The sequence below is a fragment of the Balaenoptera acutorostrata genome, chromosome 16, assembly GCF_949987535.1.
Source record: "Balaenoptera acutorostrata chromosome 16, mBalAcu1.1, whole genome shotgun sequence".
NCBI classification, from domain to species: Eukaryota; Metazoa; Chordata; class Mammalia; order Artiodactyla; family Balaenopteridae; genus Balaenoptera; species Balaenoptera acutorostrata.
This window is the reverse complement of record NC_080079.1, coordinates 39,267,834-39,288,853: the sequence shown is the minus strand read 5'-3', so window position 1 is coordinate 39,288,853 and position 21,020 is coordinate 39,267,834. Positions and strand designations below refer to the sequence as shown.

Below are 21,020 nucleotides of genomic sequence, written 5' to 3'. Positions count from 1 at the left end.
TTAAAATAATATGAAAAACTTAAAATTCTGGATCAAAGTATAAATAACCTAACTATATCAGTAGTTACATTAAATGTAAATGGTCTAGAGTATGCAATTACCTGTTTAAGATATTAGACTGGATTAAAAAAAAACAAAACCCAATTGTGTATTGCTTACACGAGACACACTTTAAATATAAAAGCTCAGAATGCTGAAGAGGGTGGGAAAAGACATGTATGTAAACACTGACAAAAAGACTGAATAAGGTATTTTTTTTAAAGTTAATGCATATCTGATAAATAGTGCTAGAACAATCGGACATCCATATGCAAAAAAACAGACCTCGACACAGACCTTACACATTTCACAAAAATTAACTCAAAACAGAACACAGACCTAAATGTAAAACAAAAAGCTATAAAACTTATGAAGATAATACAGGAGAAAATTTAGGGAACCCTGGGTTTGGTGATGAACTTTTACATACAACACCAAAAGCACAATCCATCCAAGAAAAAAATGTGTAAGTCGGAGTTTATTAAAAATAAAATTCCTGCCCTGTGGAAGACATTGTTAAGAGAAAAGACAAGCCACAGACTGGAAAAAAATATTTATTGTATAAAACACATACCTGATAAAGGACTTGTATCCAAGATATACAAAGAACTCTTAAAATTCAACAAGAAAACAACCCAGTTAAAAATGAGCAAAAGATATGAACAGAGACCCCACCAAAGAAGATATACAGATGGCAAATAAGCATATGAAAAGATGCTCAACAATATACGTCACTGGGGAAGTGCAAATTAAAACGAGATACCACTACACACTTATTAGGATAGTTAAAATCCAAAAAATTGGTAATACCAAGTGCTGGAGAGGAGTAGAGAAACAGGACCTCTCATTTACTGCTGGTAGAACTGCAAAATGGTAGAACTGCTGGTGGAACTTTTAAGTGCAAATAGCCACTTTGAAATACATTTGGTAGTTTCTTACAAAGTTAAACACAGATTTTCCATACGATCCAGCAATTGAGCTCCTAGGTATTTACCCAGATGAGTTGGAAACTTAAGTCCACACAAAATCTTGCATATCTCTGTTGTTAGCAGCTTTACTCATAATTGCACAAAACTGGAAGCAACCAACAGGTCCTTTAATAGATGAATGGATAAACAAACTGTGGTACAACCATACAGTGGAATATGATTCAGCAATATAAAGAAATGAGCTACCAAGCCATAAAAAGATAATGGAGGAAACAAATGCATACTGCTAAGTGAAAGAAACCAGTCTGAGAAAGCTACATGTTATATGATTCCAACTGTATGATATTCTGTAAAAGGCAAAACAATAGAGACAGTGCAGCTAGGAGTTTGGGAGGGAGGAGTTTGAGAGGGAGGAGTTTGAGAGGGATGAACAGGTAGAACACAGGGGATTTTTAGGGTGGTGAAACTATTCTGCCTGATATTGTAAGGGTAGATACATGATATTATGCATTTGTCAAAGACCACAGAACTGTACAACACAGAATGGACCTTAATATAAACTATGGCCTTTAGTTATTAATAACATACCAGTAATGGTTCATTAATTATAACAAATATATCACATTAACACAAAGTATTGATAATAGGGAAACTGTGTGTGTGGGGGGGGATATGGGAACTCTGTACTTTCTGCTCAAGTCTTCTGTAAACTTAAAATTGTTCTAAAAAATAAAGTTTAGTAATTAAAAAAAAAAAAGGTTACTGAATATCTGAGATTGCAAGAAGGAAAGAAAAAAAATCCTAGAGATCAGAAAAAGAGAGAACTGAAAAAAAGAATGGTGAGATTTTGAGGTGATTATGCCACTGTTTGTGTGTGTGTTTGTGTACACAACAGGTATGCATGGGTAGCATCAGGAGGTTCTGCTTTGGTGTTAACATCCATGCTGAAGCCGAGATGCCCAAAAGGATGTACACTCACAGAAAGTATAGACAAGAAAAAAAATTCTGCTCACCACTACAGGGAGTTAAGGATGCTTGTCTGTCTTGGCCTGGGCTCTGGAAGGAAATACGTCCCCCCTGAAAAACTAAAAACCAAGATCACAGGGGCTCTCTCTCAGGCCTGAAGTCTAAATTCAAACTGTCATTCAGTCTAGGAACATCCAAGTTGAGAAATTAGAGCCTAAAGCCTCTAAGTGGAAGACAGAAAAACTACTCTGGATTATTTTAGGCAACACAGAATTCCCATATAAAAGCAAGTCCTAAGCAATCTAGAGTTAGAAATGACACACGGAAACAAATTACTATGAAAGACAGTTAACAATATAAAGAAGTAAAATTTCAAACAGAACAATCCAAAGAACTATATAAAAATAGTATGTTTTAAATTTTGAAGACATAAAAGGGACTGAAATTTTAACAGAAGAGCAAGTTATAGTGAAAATAGATAAATTTGAAAAATAAACAAACAGAACTTCTAAAGTTCAAATATAATTGGCAGAATACAAACCCAGCTGTTGCAAGATTGAACATAGCCAAGCAAAGAATCGCTTTTTATTACTTACTCAATGACTGACTGACTTTTGAGTTGCACCATTATTTTATGTATCGACAAAAATTTTTAAATACTGCCAATTAAATTATAACATGCTATCCCAATTTCAGGGATGTTAAAATGTAAAAAACTAAAATAAAACAGTATGTTTTAGAACTGATGAAATATGGTAGAGAACTAGATGCTACAACTATGGAAATGACTCAAAATTAAGTAGAGAGTTGAAGAAAATATATATATATATATATATATATATATATATATATATAAAATGAAACAGAAGTCTTGCAATATTCAATAGCAACTAGAGAGAAAAGATAGATTAATTACAAAGAAATATTAGGCTATAAGCAGAATTCTCAAAAGCGACAAGAAAGACTGGTAGGCAACAGACTTCTAGCTTTAAAACGCTGAAAGAAAATAATTCCGTAACATTTAAAAGTAAAAACAGAGTCAACACATTTTCACACAAAGACAACTCACTGTACTCACAATCGTTGCTGAAAGAATTTTGACAGACTTCAGTAAGAAGGAAATTAAATCCAGAAAAGGCAGGTGCAAGAAGTAATAGTGAGCAAAATAACTGGCGAAGTGGATCTCTAAACAAGGACTGCCAGTACAAAAATAACAACTAATATGGAAAAGTAAAAAACAAGAGAAACTGTTAACAAAAACATATAAGAGATGAGAGGAATGATTAGTATTCAAGAGTTCTAAGGTCCCTGTATTATTTGGGAAGAGGCGAGAAATAATTAGCCTAGACTTTTAAGACAAGTAGCTATGCTAAATGTGTGCTAAAAGAAAAAGAATACAGTTGACCCTTGAAGAAGGTACGAGTTATGGGCGCTGAGCCTTTCCATAGTCCAAAATCCATGTATAATTTACAGTTGGCCCTCCATATCCACGGTTCCTCCGTAGCTGCAGTTCATGTGGTGATAAGAGTTTTTACTGTTGAGAAAAATCCATGTATAAGTGGACCCATTCAAACCTGTTGTTCAAGGGTCAACTGTACGTAACTTCTAAACCTGTGTGAGGGAAAAGGGAATAAAAAAAGCACAGAAGTCCACTAGATTGGTAAATATCCATAAAAAGCACACAGTTATGTGGTAGAAATAAATCTAGATATATCAGCTATCAAAATGAAAACAAACTGACCACAGTTCCTGGTTAAAGAGCCTTAGATTAACATTTTTAAAAATCCAGCTATATGCTCCTTTGTGTAAAAGTCAAAGCAAAAATCCAAAATAAATGGAATAAATTGATGAGAAAGATACACAAGGCAAACAAGTAACCAAAATACTTTATATCTATACCTATCTTTCTCTCTATATATTTCTATATACCTTACCATATTACATATAATAGTAAATTCATTCAAAGCTACAGTTTTAATTATTGTAGCTTTATTATAATATATAAATTATAACAAAAATATAGATGATCCATAAAATAGAGAAAAAGTCCACTAATATAAAAGTCATGACATACAGAGAAAGATGATCTATTTATAAGTTGACTGTCCATATGGCAAGGAATTAAACTAGATTCCTACTTAACGTTATATATTTTAAAAAGGAGAGTATTTATGGAGGTAGTGAAGGGATTTGTAAACCAGACACAAGAAGTATAAACCATAAAGGAAAAAAACTGATAAATGTAATTACATTTAAATTTAAATCTCCATAAAAGAAACTATCATAAAGTGAAAAGACAAGCCAGTCTAGAAAATATTTGCAATCATAATAAAACCTCATCAAAGAATTACTAAGAAAACTGCAAATAACCCCAAAGAAAAACCGGCAATTTACAAGCAAGGAAACCTAAACGGCTAATCAACATGTTAAAAGACGCACAAATTTACTAGTAAGCAGGGAAACACAAAACAATGATGAGATAATTTTTGCTCTTTAAGTTGACAAAAATTAATGATACTGCCTGAAAAGATAAGTTTTGGGGGAGTATGTGGGGAAACAAACTGTATACTGGTGAGAGTGTAAACGGGTATAACCACTTTGAAGAACTGGTAATCCTAGTGAGGTTGAAGATGGACACATCACACAACCTAATGGTTCAACTTCCAGATATCTACCCTGGACAAACATATGCATGAGGAAACATGTACACGAAAGTCCACTGCACACTGTTTAGAAAACACAGCATACCTATTTCGTCTATAAAGATGATGGAAGGCTGTAGCTTTATGGCAAGGGAGAAAACAGCAGCAGCCAGTTTCTGAGATTCTCCATACCACTTATCTGTCAGTGTTGAAGGCTGAAGGTTAATAAATCGACAACCTGCTTCTTTGGCTGTAGCCTTGGCAATCAACGTTTTACCACAGCCTGGAGGCCCATAGAGAAGGACACCTGGAAATTAACATGTTATTGTATTATTTCCTTTAAGAGAAGGAGATATTTGCTAGTTTATGGGATAATCAACATAATATTAATTCTGTCCACACTAAACTTTTTCACAATATTCATTTCCATTTTTATTCATCTTTTCTTACAGTAGAAAGGAAGGTGCTATATTCTAAGTTTGTGTCAGTGATGACATGTATTTGGGATTATAGCACCCTTGTGCTTCCTCCCTTCATGAAATGGTCCAGTTCAGGATATTAAAAACAATCATCTTGACATCCAAACTCACACCTCTTGAGCAATGGCTGACAAATAAAATCGTCTAATGCCCTTCCCCTTCACAAGCTAAGAGCACTATAGCACAATGACAATATCCCAGAGAAAATGAACAACTTCAAAACAGACTGTAGAAAACACTGTTTTGCTATTGCTCAGAGACTTAAGATAATGATCTTTTCTTAAAAAGAGATCACCAGTCACTCCTGTTTTAATTTCCTAGAAATAAAACTATATTATTAACCTAGAGTCTCCACTGACAGCAATTTGCTGCTAAATGCAATTTAAGGTAAGTCTTTTAATATATAAAAGATCTAAACAGGTTGAGGTCTTGAGCATTTGGGGAATCATCACCAACTGTTTTTCATCTAAAATGAGGTAGCATTTTCTAAGTTAATATAATACTAAAATTATGGCCCTGACTACAGATCATTTACAGACAGGCCTGACAAAAATCATCATCTGCAGACTTCTTTAACTATTTGCTTAATCTAGAGTTTCTCGACTTTTCTCATGTAATAGCACTTAAAGAATGACAATATTGGGAATTCCCTGGCGGTCCAGTGGTTAGGACTCGGTGCTTTACTGCTGGGGCCTGGGTTCCATCCCTGGTTGGGGAGTTAAGATCCCACACGCCATGGCCAAATAAATAAATAAATAAATAAATAAAGACAATATAGGCAGCATGCTGGGGTAAAATGGAGAGAATGTGGAGTTATCCAAAATATTCCTACTATGTAATAAAAATAAAAAACAAAATATGAGGGAAGAAAAATGAGTACTTTAATATAACCACCACCCCCAAAACTTACATTTTTTTAAAAATGAGAAACTTGAGCTTGGTTCTATAACCTAGCAAATGTTTTTCGTGCCAAACATTTCAAAATAATGTTCAAACTCCTCCTCAAGCACACACAGATTTTTCTAGTGGTCTTAGTAATTCTTCAAGATTCAACTAACTCATGTTTAATCATTTAAAACTAAACCCTTCTAAAGCTGATTTAAAAATTTAAATCCATAAGCACTGCCAGTATATGTTAATATTGTCAAGCAGTCCTTGCAATTTTTAACTACGTTCATTTAGGTACTAAAAGTTTAGTTAAGTCAGTTAAATTTGAACTTTCTACTGACACTTTTAGATGGCTCACGTGAACAATACAGAATATAGTCTAATGCCATAGAATTCAAGTAAAGCTGAAAACATATGGGATAACATATGGAATTATTACATTTATTATTTTGATCATATAATTTAATATGGAATGCAGGTCTACTAGCAAACTTTTAATATGTATTACTTGAATCTCAGGTTTTTAAAACTAATGATGCAAAAGTCTTCATATTTTGTTGACTTTGCAGCTACACCATCACTTCATAAACACATGGAATACTCTCAGACTGTCATACTTGTTTCAAAGTATTCATTTATCACTTTGAATATTTTATTCCTAATAGTTTAGTTTTGGTACCTCCTAGTAGGATTAAGTTTTTCCAATTATTTCAGGGATTATAATTAGTGTTATTAATTTAGCAGTTATTTACTAATGTCTCAAGATTTAACATGCAATGAAAACTTTTGGATTTCATAATCTTCTGGAGGATGGAGCTGTGACAGATAAGGTTCACATGAGGAACAATCAATGCTCACTTCTTGACCTGGGTGGTAATTACATGAGTGTTAGCTTTAAAATTATTTATTCAACTGTTTAATCCCCATTTCTGTATGTATGTTAAGTTTCACTAAGATTCATGTTGTCTCATCTGATACTTTATCAGTGAGTACAGCAATAATATTATTTGAAAATGGCATGTTTTCTATATCCTTTGTTGAAGTGGACTCCACCATGTTAATATTTATGAAGATAAACGAGTGGTTCTGCAAATGAATGTGAGGCATTTAGCTTTAATTATTAGTTTTATAACCTTTTAACTAGTTTTTAGAACTTTGATACTTTTACAACCATTTTCAACAGGATTAAAAATGTGTTTATTATTTTGTGCTTTGTAGAGACTTAAAAATTCAAACCCCTCTTTAAGAGGGATGTTTTTGACAAAGGCTTTACTTCCTAAGTACTGCATGCAAATACAAGATTTAGGATGAGGAAGAAAAGAAGTATTGGGGCAAACAAATCCATATTTGAGATAATCCCCATTAGTGAAAAATATATTACCTTATTAGTGACCAACTTTTCTTTCTTTCTTTTTTGGACTAGTTTATTTACTTTCAAGGTTTAATAAAAAATTTGTCCAAATGGTGGAAAAATAAGTATCTGTAAAACTACTTAAATACAGAGTACTGGCGGGGGGGGGGGGGGGGAGTTATAGGCCTTTATGACCTCAGAAAGTCCATCTTTCAAAACATATATTTCTTATCTACATTTTAAAGAATGCATCAAAACATGGAGTATGATGACATCCACAAACATGAAAGTTATGTGCCAAAATAATGATTACTGAATTCAGATTTTATAGAAGGACCATACAGCATTCAAATCGATTTCTTTTTTTAATTTTTTTTTTTTTTAATATTTATTTGGCTGCGCCGGGGCTCTTAGTTGTAGCATGCAGGATCTAGTTCCCTGACCAGGGTTTGAACCCAGGCCCCCTGCATTGGGAGCACGGGGTCTTAACCACTGGACCACCAGGGAAGTCCCTCAAATGGAATTTTAACTATTGTAAATTTCTAAATGTTTGGGGGGAAGAAAGGGTTACATTTTTTAATGCAACCATCAGTATTTTATGGCATGTTCTTGTAACCAATAAGTGACACCATATCTTTATATGTTATTAAGTATGATTATCACGTGTCACACATTCATGACATAACAAATCATTCTCAAATTAACTTTCTGTAGTCTGTGAGGCAGTGATCAATTTCAGCTTTGACAGCAATGAACTAAGGAAAACATAAAATTGGCAATAAAGCAATGACTCGAACCTAGGTAACCTATTTCCAGTCCCCAAATGGAACAAGTATGGTATGCAACTGATTGTATACTCTGCTTCTGTACACCAATATCCAATTTATGTTGGGGGTCAAAAAGTAAATCAATGATTTTTCAAACTTTTGTTCTTCGTAAAAAATTTTCCAAAAATGCAAAGCTGAAAAAGCTCAAATAGTAAAAACTTTAGATCACATAATAAGGAAATACTCATGTAACTTAAAAAAAATTTTAAACACACATAGGAACCACCTTCAGTTTTAGATAATGCTTTTAAATAAAAAGCAGATTTACATAAGGCTGTTAAAGTACTCCCTCATAATTTGGTATCCGCTATGCTAATTGGGGCTTTAAACCAAGTCCAACTGGTGAAGTCACCCAGTTACCTGGCCTAAGACATCACTGATGAGAAAAGCTTTCTCTAACAGCATAAAAAAATTTCCTAAATTCATTAACATTGTGAAAATGAGACATAAAAATTGACAAAAGTTCTTTCTTGTTCACACTATAAACAACCTGCAAGAGGGTACTGAAGAACTTAGTAATCCAACATTTGCCTTACTCTTGATCTGGGCTCAGATAAATCATTTGAAATTTTCTTTGGAGAAAAAAAAATTTTTTTTTAAATCACAATAGAGTAAATGCTTCTTGTTAGAAAAAAAGTAGCTTTGTTGTTTCAGAAAGTAAAATACATAAAAAACAGATTTGTTGTTTTAGTTAACAAAAAGAGAATGCCATTTTTGGTGGTAACTGTCAGCCTCTATTTACCAGAAACAAAAATTTTCTACTTTGTAAAAATGTACAGTTATTGGCTTCAATTACCTTTGAAATATAAATTAATGCATTTTTTGATATAGCTGCAAAATTAGTAAGATTATAAACTGCAACTTATACATGTTATTTTGATATTTCTAAAGATCCTTTTTTGAGAAATGCATTTGTCTAATTATTTGATTTCAGTCTTGACTAGCAACCTCTCTAGTTTTGGCAATACAATAAAGAGAAGCTTCTACTAGAAGCTTCTACTAAACAAGCTACGCTACAGCGTTTGTATTTGAAAGCCATGGCAACACACTTCTACAGATCTCACTGTCAATTATCATGTAAGCTACATTTGAATCACCTTTAACAAGTCTTAACATGATCAATATATGAATGGCCAATAATAAAAGTATTATATTTAAGGATGTAGTTATAAATACTTTCAATTCTTGAGTTCCAAGGCTTTTGAAGTAATCACTAACTAGGAATAAGAAAATGTTTCCCTTAAAAATAAGTAGTATTTAATTTCTCGTTCATCTGTAGTTCACTATTTCCTTAAAAACAAAACCAAACAACAAGCTACCACTGCAATCTAAAATAAAATTACCAAGAGGAAAAAATATCACTAGAATCATGAAACAACCAGAAGTCTTATCTTGAAGACAAAAACCCATACTGCTATTTTGAATTTTTTTTTATCCTTTATTTCCCTAATTTCATTTTCTTATAAGTAATAAAAATGAATTTGAAATAAAGGGATTATTTTGATATGTAACTATGGGGAAAAACTTTACCTAAATTTGGAAGCTGAAGAATAAGCAATTATTTTAAAATCATTATTTATAAAACAGTTCACTGGATCTCAGCAGTCTCTTGAAAACCCAACTTCAAAAATACCAGTTCTATAATGGCAGAAAGTTTCCATGTTTTCCAGATTTTTAATGCTTTAGCAAATATAAACTTTTACCATACCTTTTGGAGGCTGCAAAAGCCTGGAATTTTCAAACAAATGCTTCTTTTTGATAGGTAAGATGACTGTGTCTTTCAGATCCGTAATGACATCATCCAAACCTGCTATATCACTCCAAGTAACCTGGTAAAAGTTAAGGTCAGCATGAAGTTTTACAGCTAATGTATATTCACCGAAGTTAAAAAGAATCCCCCCAAATGGCAAGCCTTAATTATAGCTAAATAGTAAAACATAATTAGACCTAAATAATAAAAGTTTAAAACGATATATTAATATAAGTACTTTTAAGCAATACTGAAATTATTAAACTACCATGAGCTGAAATTTAATAGTCAACTACCTATTCAACAAAAAAAAAAAAAAAAAAAAAGGCCCTAGGTCCAACACTCAAAACTCTGAGCTTTGGGATCTAATAAGCTGACCTCACTCCATTAAGATGAGGAAATACTCCACCAAGAAGAATGGCGGAGCCAGCTCAGACAGACAGTTCAGCACTAGCTGAGTGTGCCTAATTCACAGATGATGCTGTCAAACATAATAGGAATGAATTTAGAAATAAGGCTTATACTCACCAAACTGGGCTTCTGAATTTTACTAATTAAAAGTAAACTGTGTCAAAACTTGGCTTATATCTTTATAGAGAGTAAACGGGGATACATTTTTTCAAAACTGATACAGCTTGTGTATTTCAAAGCCTTCCGACTCAGCTTAAAAATTTTTTGGGGGGGGCGGGCACTGGATAAACTAACTGAAAAAGACCTGAAAAACAAAAACAACCTAGCTTTAATTTGGAAGAGTAAAGGGGCTGGAGGTGGGGCTGGTCAGAAGCAATATTTACAACACATTTATTTTCCACCATAAAAAAAAAAGTGAAAAAGCGCAGCCAGATCTGAAAAAAATCATCACTTACTTTCACTGTAGCTATAACAAAGAACTGAGTTCATTTCAAATGGAGGATTAATTCTGGAAAGGCATGTATGTCTCTGTGCACACAGATATTAATAGACATTGTAGATTTTTATTTCCTAGATTTGGAGATAAGGATATCGTATTTCACTCTATTTATTTACACCTATTGTTACAAAATATTCACAGAGGATTTTAGAGTTTATAAATTACATTAATCTGATGCTCAAAATAATCCTTTAGAAGTAGGTAGAGCAGGTATTACATTGTCCCTGGATTATACATGAGGGAACTGAAACTCAGAGAAAATAATTTACCAAGGCCATAAATGGAAAAACTTGGATTCAGAATCTTGTGTTGTCTATCATACCTTATAAAAAATCTAAATTTGAACTCCAAGTCAAATATCCACAAGACTTAAAGCAGTAATTTTATATGCCACAAAGGTGAATATATAAAAGTACAGGTTTAACTAAACAAACGTGCACAAAAAAGTTAACACAGCAGGCCTGAGACAATTATCCTTGGAAAGGCCTGCTTGCAAGGCTAGCCCCTGGCTGGAGTATGGGAGATACTTAGATTTCAGGAGAGTTTCCTCCATTTTCCTGATGAGAACAGCTCACTGTGCCTAAACTGTTTGTGCAAACAATATGGTTTATGGTGGATACCTGTTTTGCTTATGGGAGTCTAGAATTTTGATACATGTTAGGAAGATGCAGTCTATGTGACCAGTCCCAATTAAAACCCTGGGCCCTAAGTCTCTAATGAGCTTCTTTGGTAGATAGCATTTGACACGTGTTCTCACAACCTGTTGCTGAAAGAATTAAGTGCACCCTGTGTGACTTCACTAGAAGACTCTTGGAAGCTGGTGCCTGACTTCCTCCAGACTTCATCCCACGCCCCTCTTTGCTAATTTTGCCTTGTATCCTTTTGTTGTAATAAATTAAATCCAGGAGTATGACTACACTGAATCCTGTGATTCCTCCTAGTAGAAGAGGAGAATCATCAAACCTGGTCATGGTCTTTGGGACTCTTGATACAAAATGCTAGACAAAAAAAATATTAAATAAGATTAAAGATACCTACATGCATGTTAAGAGGGTCTACTAGATGAGCAGCAATACTCATTTCATATTCTGAAAGCTTCACATTTTTCACACCGATTTGCTTCATTAATTTTTCTGCCTAGAAAGAAAAAACAAGCAACCTCCTTTAGTTTGATATTTAGACACTGGCACTCCATAACATGTAACTGTGAAGTCTAAAGGGCAATGAACAGACAAACAAGATTTTCCAGCGATATTCTATGCCACTTGTTTCATCCTTCCCCATTCTTAAGTCCTTAAGTAAAAAAAGATTTGAAGGTCTACTCTACAGAAACCAGGGCAATTTAAACCAGCTTTTGGGAAATGAGAAAATAGGGTACATGACTGAAGAGATATATACACAGCCTCTCATTGCTCCAATGAGATTCTAAGGTCCAACTTGATTTCTCTTTCCTAGCAGGATTATCATGACAGGTGAAAATGAAGCCTCAAGCTGAAAGATCGAGGAGTTAAGGCTATCAAGAAATGGACAATTGGAGTTTCTTTCCTTCAATTGACAGAGTATCTGAGAACAGATGCCAAACTTTCCTCAAATTACCCATATATCTACAACAGGTGTTCAACCTAACTAATTTCAAATTGTTCTGAGATACTATCCTTTTTAAAGTCAATTCTTGGGGCTAGGCAACCAGAGATAATAAAAATAATTTTCAATTAGAAGTATACTTGCATATATTTTTAGAGCTGGGCAAAACTAGCCTTAAAGCTATAAGCTCTAGCAAAGCAACACAGCTTTCAACTAAAATAAAAATAATGTTAACAGTAAAACATTTACTGAGTGTGCCAAATATTATGCCAAAATATTGTAGATGGATTAAGTCATTGAATCCTCAGAGAGATCCTATGAGGTAGGTACAATTTCTCCCCAACACAGAAAAAGAAACTGAAGCGTAGCTCAGACTAAGTTATTTGTCTTAGGTTAAAAGTTAGCAAATGGAAGAGGCAACATATGAATCCACGCAGTCCCAACTCTAGAGCCTATACTCTAACCATCATATATATTACCTTGGTTTCCTCAGTTACATGACTGGAGTTTGTGGCAGCTAAAGAGTCTTTAAAAATCTAGACATAATATATTCAAATTTCAATTAAGTGAACAGTTTTAGAAATGAAGGTGCTCTGGTAAATCATATTTACCAAAATTTTTGTTGTTACATTTTCCTAGAATACTTTTGATTATATATAATCTTGCTATTTGTCAGGGGTATTGCTACTCTTAAAAAAAAATCACATCATACAGCATTATAGTTATAGACTGGTTAGAGGATCAGGATGTGTGTTGATCATATCCTAGTAATATAGCATTTTTTTTTAAAAAAGTGCTATGAACCACATCATTTTTCCTATTTAGCCACCCCTCTGAATCAATGGATAAAGCAGCCTTTTCCAGATTCTTTTATCTCTTTCTTACAAATATCTTCTCTTTCACTGACTTTAAATGTGTCAGCTATGAACAGTATCCTGTTTTCTGTACCTATAACAGCATTAATTTCTCTTCTTTTCCTTTGTTCTTCTATAAATGTGAAGCCATCCCACATGTGTTCTTTCTAGGCCATGCTCTAATACAGTGGTTCTCAACCAGGGGTGACTCTGGCGCCCTAGGGGACATTTGGCAATGCCTGAAAATACTTTTGGTTGTCACAACTTGGGTGCGTGGGGCAGTGCTACTGGTATCTGGTCAGCAGAGACAGGGATGCTGCTAAACAATCAAGAAGGCAAAGGATATCCTGCTTCCCCACCTCCATTATCTGGTCCAAAATGTCAGTATTTGAGAAACCATGCTTTTCTCTCTATCAGCTACTTGCCCTTAAAATTTTACTCTAGGCCACAATGCCTCTTGCTACCTTTATTTATACTTGGAATTTCCTAAATAAAAATTATCAACTATGTTGTTTACTTTATAGAGACAGAAAATGCTATAGTTGAGTTTACCTAGAATCTTTTCTCCACAACAGCAGTTCCATTTAACAATGTCTTCAGGTTGCATTAATAACATTGATAGGAAAGAGAAAAAAAAATTAACGTTTATTGAGCACCTACCACATTCCTGGCACTGTGCTGGATACGGTTTACAATCAACCCTTGAAACCATCCTGAGAAGTAGCTATTATTATTCTCATTTTTCAGATGAAGAACTCAAGGGTCAGAGAAATGTAAAGAACTGGCAAGATTACACAGCTATGAATTAGCATTACCAGAGCTCAAACTCTGATCTAATTTCAAAGCTCATGTTCTGTTAAAACACTAACATTTCTCATTTGGGAGAGCAGAACATGCTTAACACACAAGTAAATGAAAAGAAAGCACCCGAAAACACATCACACCAGTACCAAACTGTGTTCCAGGAACAAGTTATCCAATTGTCTAGCTTTGACACATTTAATTGAGCCTTTATTTCTAAAATGTTTTACCTAGAAAAACAAAATTATGATTGGACTACTTGAAAAATGGCTTATGCTCATGTAATGCTTTACTGTTTACAGCTTAATGACAATTATACCTTCTAGTCACCCACATTTGCTTGGTTTTTAAAGTGGGTCTCTCCCACTCTGTGGAGGGAAAATGGTGAACTGTGGGTGAGGAGTCAGAGGTAGAAGGGAAACTTACTTTTTACTTTATACCCATCTTTTAAACTGTTTCATAGTATTTTTTATCCTTTCACTCTATTTCACTTTTTCTCCATGTAAAGTATTATTTAAAAAGTAAAGAAGTGGGGTAGAAAATAGTGAACTAATATTTCTGCCTAGAATGAGGAAGGAGGAAATGGAGTAAAGGAGCAGCAGAATAGAAACACTCATTTCATAAAGGTTCTAAAAGAATCATAAAATTGGTTGTTCTTTTGGAAGAATAATTTTAGAAAGTTAGAGATAGCACAACAAGAGTGAAAAAACAAAGATGAACTAATTCAACTTATTTCAAAAAACTTTTACTGAGGTCATAGCTGAAGTACTCCAATTTTAAGTGTAGATAGAGGAAATTGACATAAAGCTTTAAAAAATACATTTAAGTAGGAAATAGCAAAGAATTTGAAGAATTATCTTTATACATTAGGTATAAGCCTTTACCACAAACTTACATTAAAATTCTAACAAACACCCTTTTCTAGACATGCGGAGACAATTATCTTCTCTTTTAGCATTAGTGCACTTACATCTTCTGACTTTATCGTATAACCCAAAAGTTGCTGGATAAGACGACTTTCTACTATAATACTCTTCTGCTATGTTACTGTATAAAACACTATAATGCACTGAGTTTTATCTCGAGTTTCCCTCTTGTTGCTTTTCTTTCCTCATCACTTCTATCTATCCCCTTGGCCACTCAGGCAACACTAACTGCTTATTCCTTACTGATTTCCCATCTGAATTTCCTTATTTACTTCAGCTCAGTCTTCTATGATTCAGCTCCAGTAAACCATGGTTTTAGGGCCACTTGATTGGTAATGCAGTTCACACTGGCTTCCTGGTGTCAACAAACGTTAGCTCTTCCAAATGGTAACTGGCATTCTATGATGGCTGCTCTTAAAAACACCTGGCAGTTGAGAATTCCAGTTTTAAGATTTTCAGTGTATCAGCCCTTCACAAACTATTTCATCTATTACTTATATCAAAATAACTGAAATGAAGTTTTGAACCTTACAATATCAATGATAGGACTAAAAATATGGAGACATTAAGTTAATGACTAAGGTCACAATATATGACCTTCATGTGTATGAATTCTCAGTAGTGAATCTTTCCAGGCCTTTGACAACTAAACTACAATCTCAGGAATATTATATAGTCTAATTAATAGGCTAAACAAAATACTGCATATACAAATGCCCAGGAGAGGTCAAGCATTAAGTTAGTCATCCTGTACTTGAAAGCTCTTTAATAGTACACCTAGAGATTCCCTGTTTTCTAACATCTCAATTAACCCAACCCATCCTTTTATTACAGACATACCTATCAAAACTCTTGTGCTACATCTCAATATGATCCAACAGCGGCACGTGCCCAGAAAACCCTTGTCCCTCTTTAACACTCTGCTGAAACCATCTCCTCTCTCATTACCAATTAAATATCCCACATTTCGTAAGGCTGGAAGTTTTCCTGGCTTTAGGCTAGAAATTATTTACAAATATCCTGTTTAATCCAAACGTAAGACTACTTCTAGGTTACTCTTCCTGATCTGAATGCACCTATGTCATCCTTCACCTTTCACCTCAAAACTGCACTGCCTTTAAGCTCACGTCAGGCCCACGGATTATCTGGTAATCTCAAAACGTTATCTAAGCTTTTATAGTCAGTGTTCTTCCTCTGTGACCACAGGAGTCATACCTTCCTCCTCTCCCACATTCACACCTGATCTTTGCCCTCAATACGCACTCTAATTCCTTAATTCCTTTCTATACACCAACTAAATTATCCCCCATCTGACTTCCTAAATGGCCTGTACCCCAGGTACAGGTATGTACCCCGTAATATCTTTTGTATACACTGCTGAATTCAGCTTGTAGATATTTTGTTTAAGATTTTTACATTCAAGTTTTGGAATTGTTGTTATGCTACCCTCATAGAAAGGTTTGGTGAGTGTTTCTCATTTTCTACACTCTGGAAGAGTCTGTATAAAATTGTTATTATTGGGCTTCCCTGGTGGGGCAGTGGTTGAGAATCTGCCTGCCAATGCAGGGGACACGGGTTCGAGCCCTGGTCTGGGAAGATCCCCCATGCCGCGGAGCAACTAGGCCCGTGAGCCACAATTACTGAGCCTGTGCGTCTGGAGCCTGTGCTCCGCAACAAAAGAGGCCACGATAGTGAGAGGCCCGCACACCGCGATGAAGAGTGGCCCCCGCTTGCCACAACTAGAGAAAGCCCTCGCACAGAAACGAAGACCCAACACAGCCATAAATAAATAAATAAATAAATAAATAAATAAATAAATAAATTTTTAAAAAAGAGTAATCTTTAAAAAAAAAATTATTATTAATTTGTTTCTTAAATGTTGCTAGAATTTGCCAGTAGAATTCTATGAGCCTGTAGTTTTCTTTATGGAAATATTTTTTCAATATTAATTTATTTCATAGTTATGGAACTAACTATTCATGTATTCTAATTCTTAAGTCAGCTATGGTAATTCATAATTTTCCAGGAGTTTGTCCATGTCATTTAGGTTTTCAAATTTATTGACATACTTATTAATTGTCCTTATTTTTAATGTCTGCAGCATCTGCTATTGCATGTCTTTTATCATTCCTAGTAATACTTATTGGTGGCTTCATTTTTTTCTTGACTGGTTTTACAGAAGTGTCAATTTTATCAGTCTTTTCAAATAACCATCTTTTGGTTTTACTGATTTTCTCTATTATATATTCATTTTCTATATTTGTATTCATTCTCTCATATATTCTATTTTCTACTAATTTATCTTTATTATTTCCATTCTTCCACTATCTATGGGTTTATTCTTTATTATTTCCATTCTTTCACTATCTATGGGTTTTTATTTTAAAAACATTTTCTCCAGCCTAAGTTGGATACTTTATCAATTTTCTACCTTCTTTTTTAATAAAAATACTTCAGACTACAAGTTTCTCTCCTTTAGAGACCTCACCACTCTCAATAGTCAGCAGCATCTATCATAGTGACAATTACATAAGCTCTCAACAAACACTTGAATGTATAAATCCTAATGGTGGAAGGAGGAAAGTGGAGGAGTAGTTTGGGAAAAAACCCACAAGTGATACACAGCTACACAGGAATAGCCCTGGGGCCTACGCCATCTCACTGAGACTCACTGCTCTAATGAGTCCAACTACTTATGAGCATCTGATAAGGAATCTCCAAAGACTGACCTTTTTCCTGAGATTTAGACCTACAATTGCAACATTTGGATGAACATTTTTCTGGATTCCTACCACCAACACAAATTCAATACGCCCAAATCAAATGTCATTTTCCCATATACTTGCCCCATTTACAGATTCTAAAACTATAAAAGATACTATGAATCTCTGAAGAGTCCAGACAAATCTCAGATTCATCTGTAAGATGTCCTTTTTCTTTTCTCTGTCATCACAAAGTCCTTCCAGCATTCATCTATTTCACCCATTCCACTCCTTTTGTCACTCCATTATTCTAGGTCTCTGCTAGGATTACTGCGGTCTATAACCAACCGATCTTGCTCCTAGTCTCCCTGATTCCAATTCCTGTTACATGCTACAGTAAGGTATCCTTAAAACACTGCTGTGCACATCACCCACCTACTCAAAAATCTTTAATGGGATATACAATGGAGAAAAGATAGTCTCTTCAGCAAGTGGTGTTGGGAAAGCTGGACAGCTGCATGTAAATCAATGAAGTTAAAATACTCCCTCACACATACAAAAAATAAACTCAGAATGGCTTGAAAACTTAAATATAAGACATGACACCATAAAACTCCTAAAAGAGAACATAAGCAAAACATTCTCTGGCATAAATCGTAGCAATGTTTTCTAAGGTCTCCCAAGGCAACAGAAAAGCAAAAATAAACAAATGGGACCTAATCAAACTTATAAGCTTTTGCACACCAAAGGAAACCATAAACAAAATGAAAAGACAACCTACAGACCGGGAGAAAATATTTGCAAATGATGCTACCGACGAGGGCTTAATTTCCAAAATATACAAACAGCTCATACAACTCAATAACAAAAAAACAAACAACCCAATCAAAAAATGGACAGAAGACCTAAATAGACATTTCTCTAAAGACATACAGATGGTCAATAAGCACATGAAAAGATACTTAACATCACTAATTATTTGAGAAATGCAAATCAAAATTACAATGAGGTATCATCTCACCAGTCAGAATGGCCATCATCAAAAAAGTCTACAAATAATAGATTTTTTTTTTTTGATGTGGACCTATTTTAAAGTCTTTACTGAATTTGTTACAACATTGCTTCTGTTTTATGTTTTGGTTTTTTGGCTGCGAGGCACGTGGGATCGTAGCTACCCGACCAGGGATTGAACCCGCACCCCCTGTATTGGAAGGTGAAGTCTTAACCACTGGACTGCCAAGGAAGTCCCCCCAAAAGTCTACAAATAATGAATGCTGGAGGGGGTATGGAGAAAAGGGAACCCTCCTACACTGTTGGTGGGAATGTAAATTGGTGCAGCCACTATGGAGAACAGTATGGAGATTCTTTAAAACACTGAAAATAGAGTTACCATAGGATCCAGCAATTCCACTCCTGGGCATATATCCGGAGAAAACTATAATTCAAAGAGATACATGCACCTCAATGTTCACAGCAGCACTATTTACAATAGCCAAGACATGGAAGCAACCTAAATGTCCGTGGACAGATGAATGGATAAAGAAAATGTGCTATATATTTACAATGTAATACTACTCAGTCATAAAAAAGAATGCAGTAATGCCATTTGCAGCAACATGGATGGACCAAGAGATTATGGTACTAAGTGAAATAAGTCAGACAGAGGAAAACAAATATCATATGATATCACTTATATGTAGAATCTAAAATATGATACAAATGAACTTATTTACAAAACAGAAACATTTCAAATGTCACACAAAGCAAAATTTTTTGTTTAGTCTGCTGAAAAATTTTACCTAGATTCCTTCATTTATAAGCTGACAAAAATATTCTAATTTGGAAATTCATAACAAAATGCTGTAATATTTTTATTCTTCATAATTCTTCTAAGTTGCTTATACAGTCAAAAAGGATTTGAGAAACAAATACTTTTTTTAGGAATAATGAAATTAAATATTACATAAAAACACATTTCCATATGGGTCTTATGGAACTTCTTATTGATTTCTAATTCCACTATATCCTTAGTTTTATGGGAAAATATTTAGCTACAAGAAAAATGATCCTCAAACATTTTAATCATACCTGTTTCTGAGCTTCTACTTTCTGCTTTCTGGTTGGATCAATCGCATCTACCATCCATTTGATTGTAAAGTATGTTACTGCACCAAATATTGTCAAACGGAAAATTAAGCCAACAACTTCATTCCGACTCAAGGGACGAGAAAAGGCTTCAGCATGTACCATCTTGATTGTTAACCTTGAAAAACAAACAGAAATGCCACTAGGTAGTAACTAGATTCATTAAAATCGGGAGACTGATAGGTAGAGTAAACTAAGCAAGAAAAACTTCTAGTCAAATTCAACATTACCTACCTTAAAAAAGTGTTTTATTTAAAGAGAAATGGATTTTTAAATGTTAAGTAAATAAACACATTTTAATCTCCTCTTGGAAACTGAGGTTTATTTATTAGAATTTTTAATAAACTTTTCTAAAAGCTCATATAATTTAAGTAGAGAACAATTCTATTTGAAAAATGCAGTAAACATCTTAAAGCATTTACTGTTTTAATCAGCTTTTAAATAATTATGTCAGGGAACCTAGAAAAATAATGACTATAACACTTATCCAACTGAAAAAAGGCAGCCCAACAATGAAATACCTTACTAATGTGATGGTATACCAGGTAATTTTTGAGTGAAATTCAAACTGTGAACAGACTCACTTTTCTCTCATACTTACTTTTAAAGGCTTCCAAGGCCTGCTGAAATGTATACGTGCTATTTTCTCAACTAACAAGTGACATGAAATTTTTGGAGCCATCTTATTCTTTCCAACAACCTAGCTAAATAGGAAACAACAGAATCTTCAGAATGTTTGACCCACAACTATATAGCTCTCACTCAAGATAGAAAGGAAAAAAGGACGCAACATGTCTACTTTTACACATATGCCTAAGCAGTTACATCAACCACAGCTTGGCTTACAGTAGGCATGCACACCTGTATCAAAGGCAATGACCACCCAGTAGAATAAGCCTTTTATGGATGATGTGACTATCACATTTTGAGAGATAGAATCTCAGCCTCAAATAATGCCATTATACTCTCGCAGCATAGGAGTGTGCTGAGTGCTATGTGACTCGGGGGAAAAAAAAGTATATTTTGCATTCATGTGAAAAGGAATAAATTTGTACAGATGGCTCAGAAAAGGAATAAATTTGTACAGATGGCTCAGAAACAGGTGAAAATTAGGTACTTCATAGACTAATATCTATGGTCGTTCCAGCTCTAAAATTATTGTTTCTATTTTCACTAGTACTATTCAGTTAAAGATTCTCTTCAATCATTCCAACAGAATTGCTGCCA

At 34.2% G+C, this 21,020-nt stretch overlaps 1 protein-coding gene across 3 annotated transcripts in view; it reads right to left on the bottom strand.

Moving 5' to 3' along the window:
* The window catches only part of ATAD1 (ATPase family AAA domain containing 1), a 52,619-nt gene that overhangs the window by 29,583 nt on the left and 2,016 nt on the right, over window positions 1-21,020 (bottom strand). The window contains exons 2-6 of one of the 3 annotated variants that reach the window (XM_057531415.1): window positions 19,737-19,911; window positions 13,772-13,813; window positions 11,820-11,918; window positions 9,830-9,950; window positions 4,683-4,883 (exon numbers count right to left, since the gene is read on the bottom strand). In XM_057531415.1, the coding sequence (XP_057387398.1) occupies window positions 4,683-4,883; window positions 9,830-9,950; window positions 11,820-11,906 (409 nt within the window). In that variant the 5' untranslated portion in view covers window positions 11,907-11,918; window positions 13,772-13,813; window positions 19,737-19,911. Of the gene's footprint in view, window positions 1-4,682; window positions 4,884-9,829; window positions 9,951-11,819; window positions 11,919-13,771; window positions 13,814-19,736; window positions 19,912-20,394; window positions 20,478-21,020 lie in introns of those variants that run through there. The other 2 variants (XM_057531414.1, XM_007179155.3) reach the window with 2 other exon arrangements.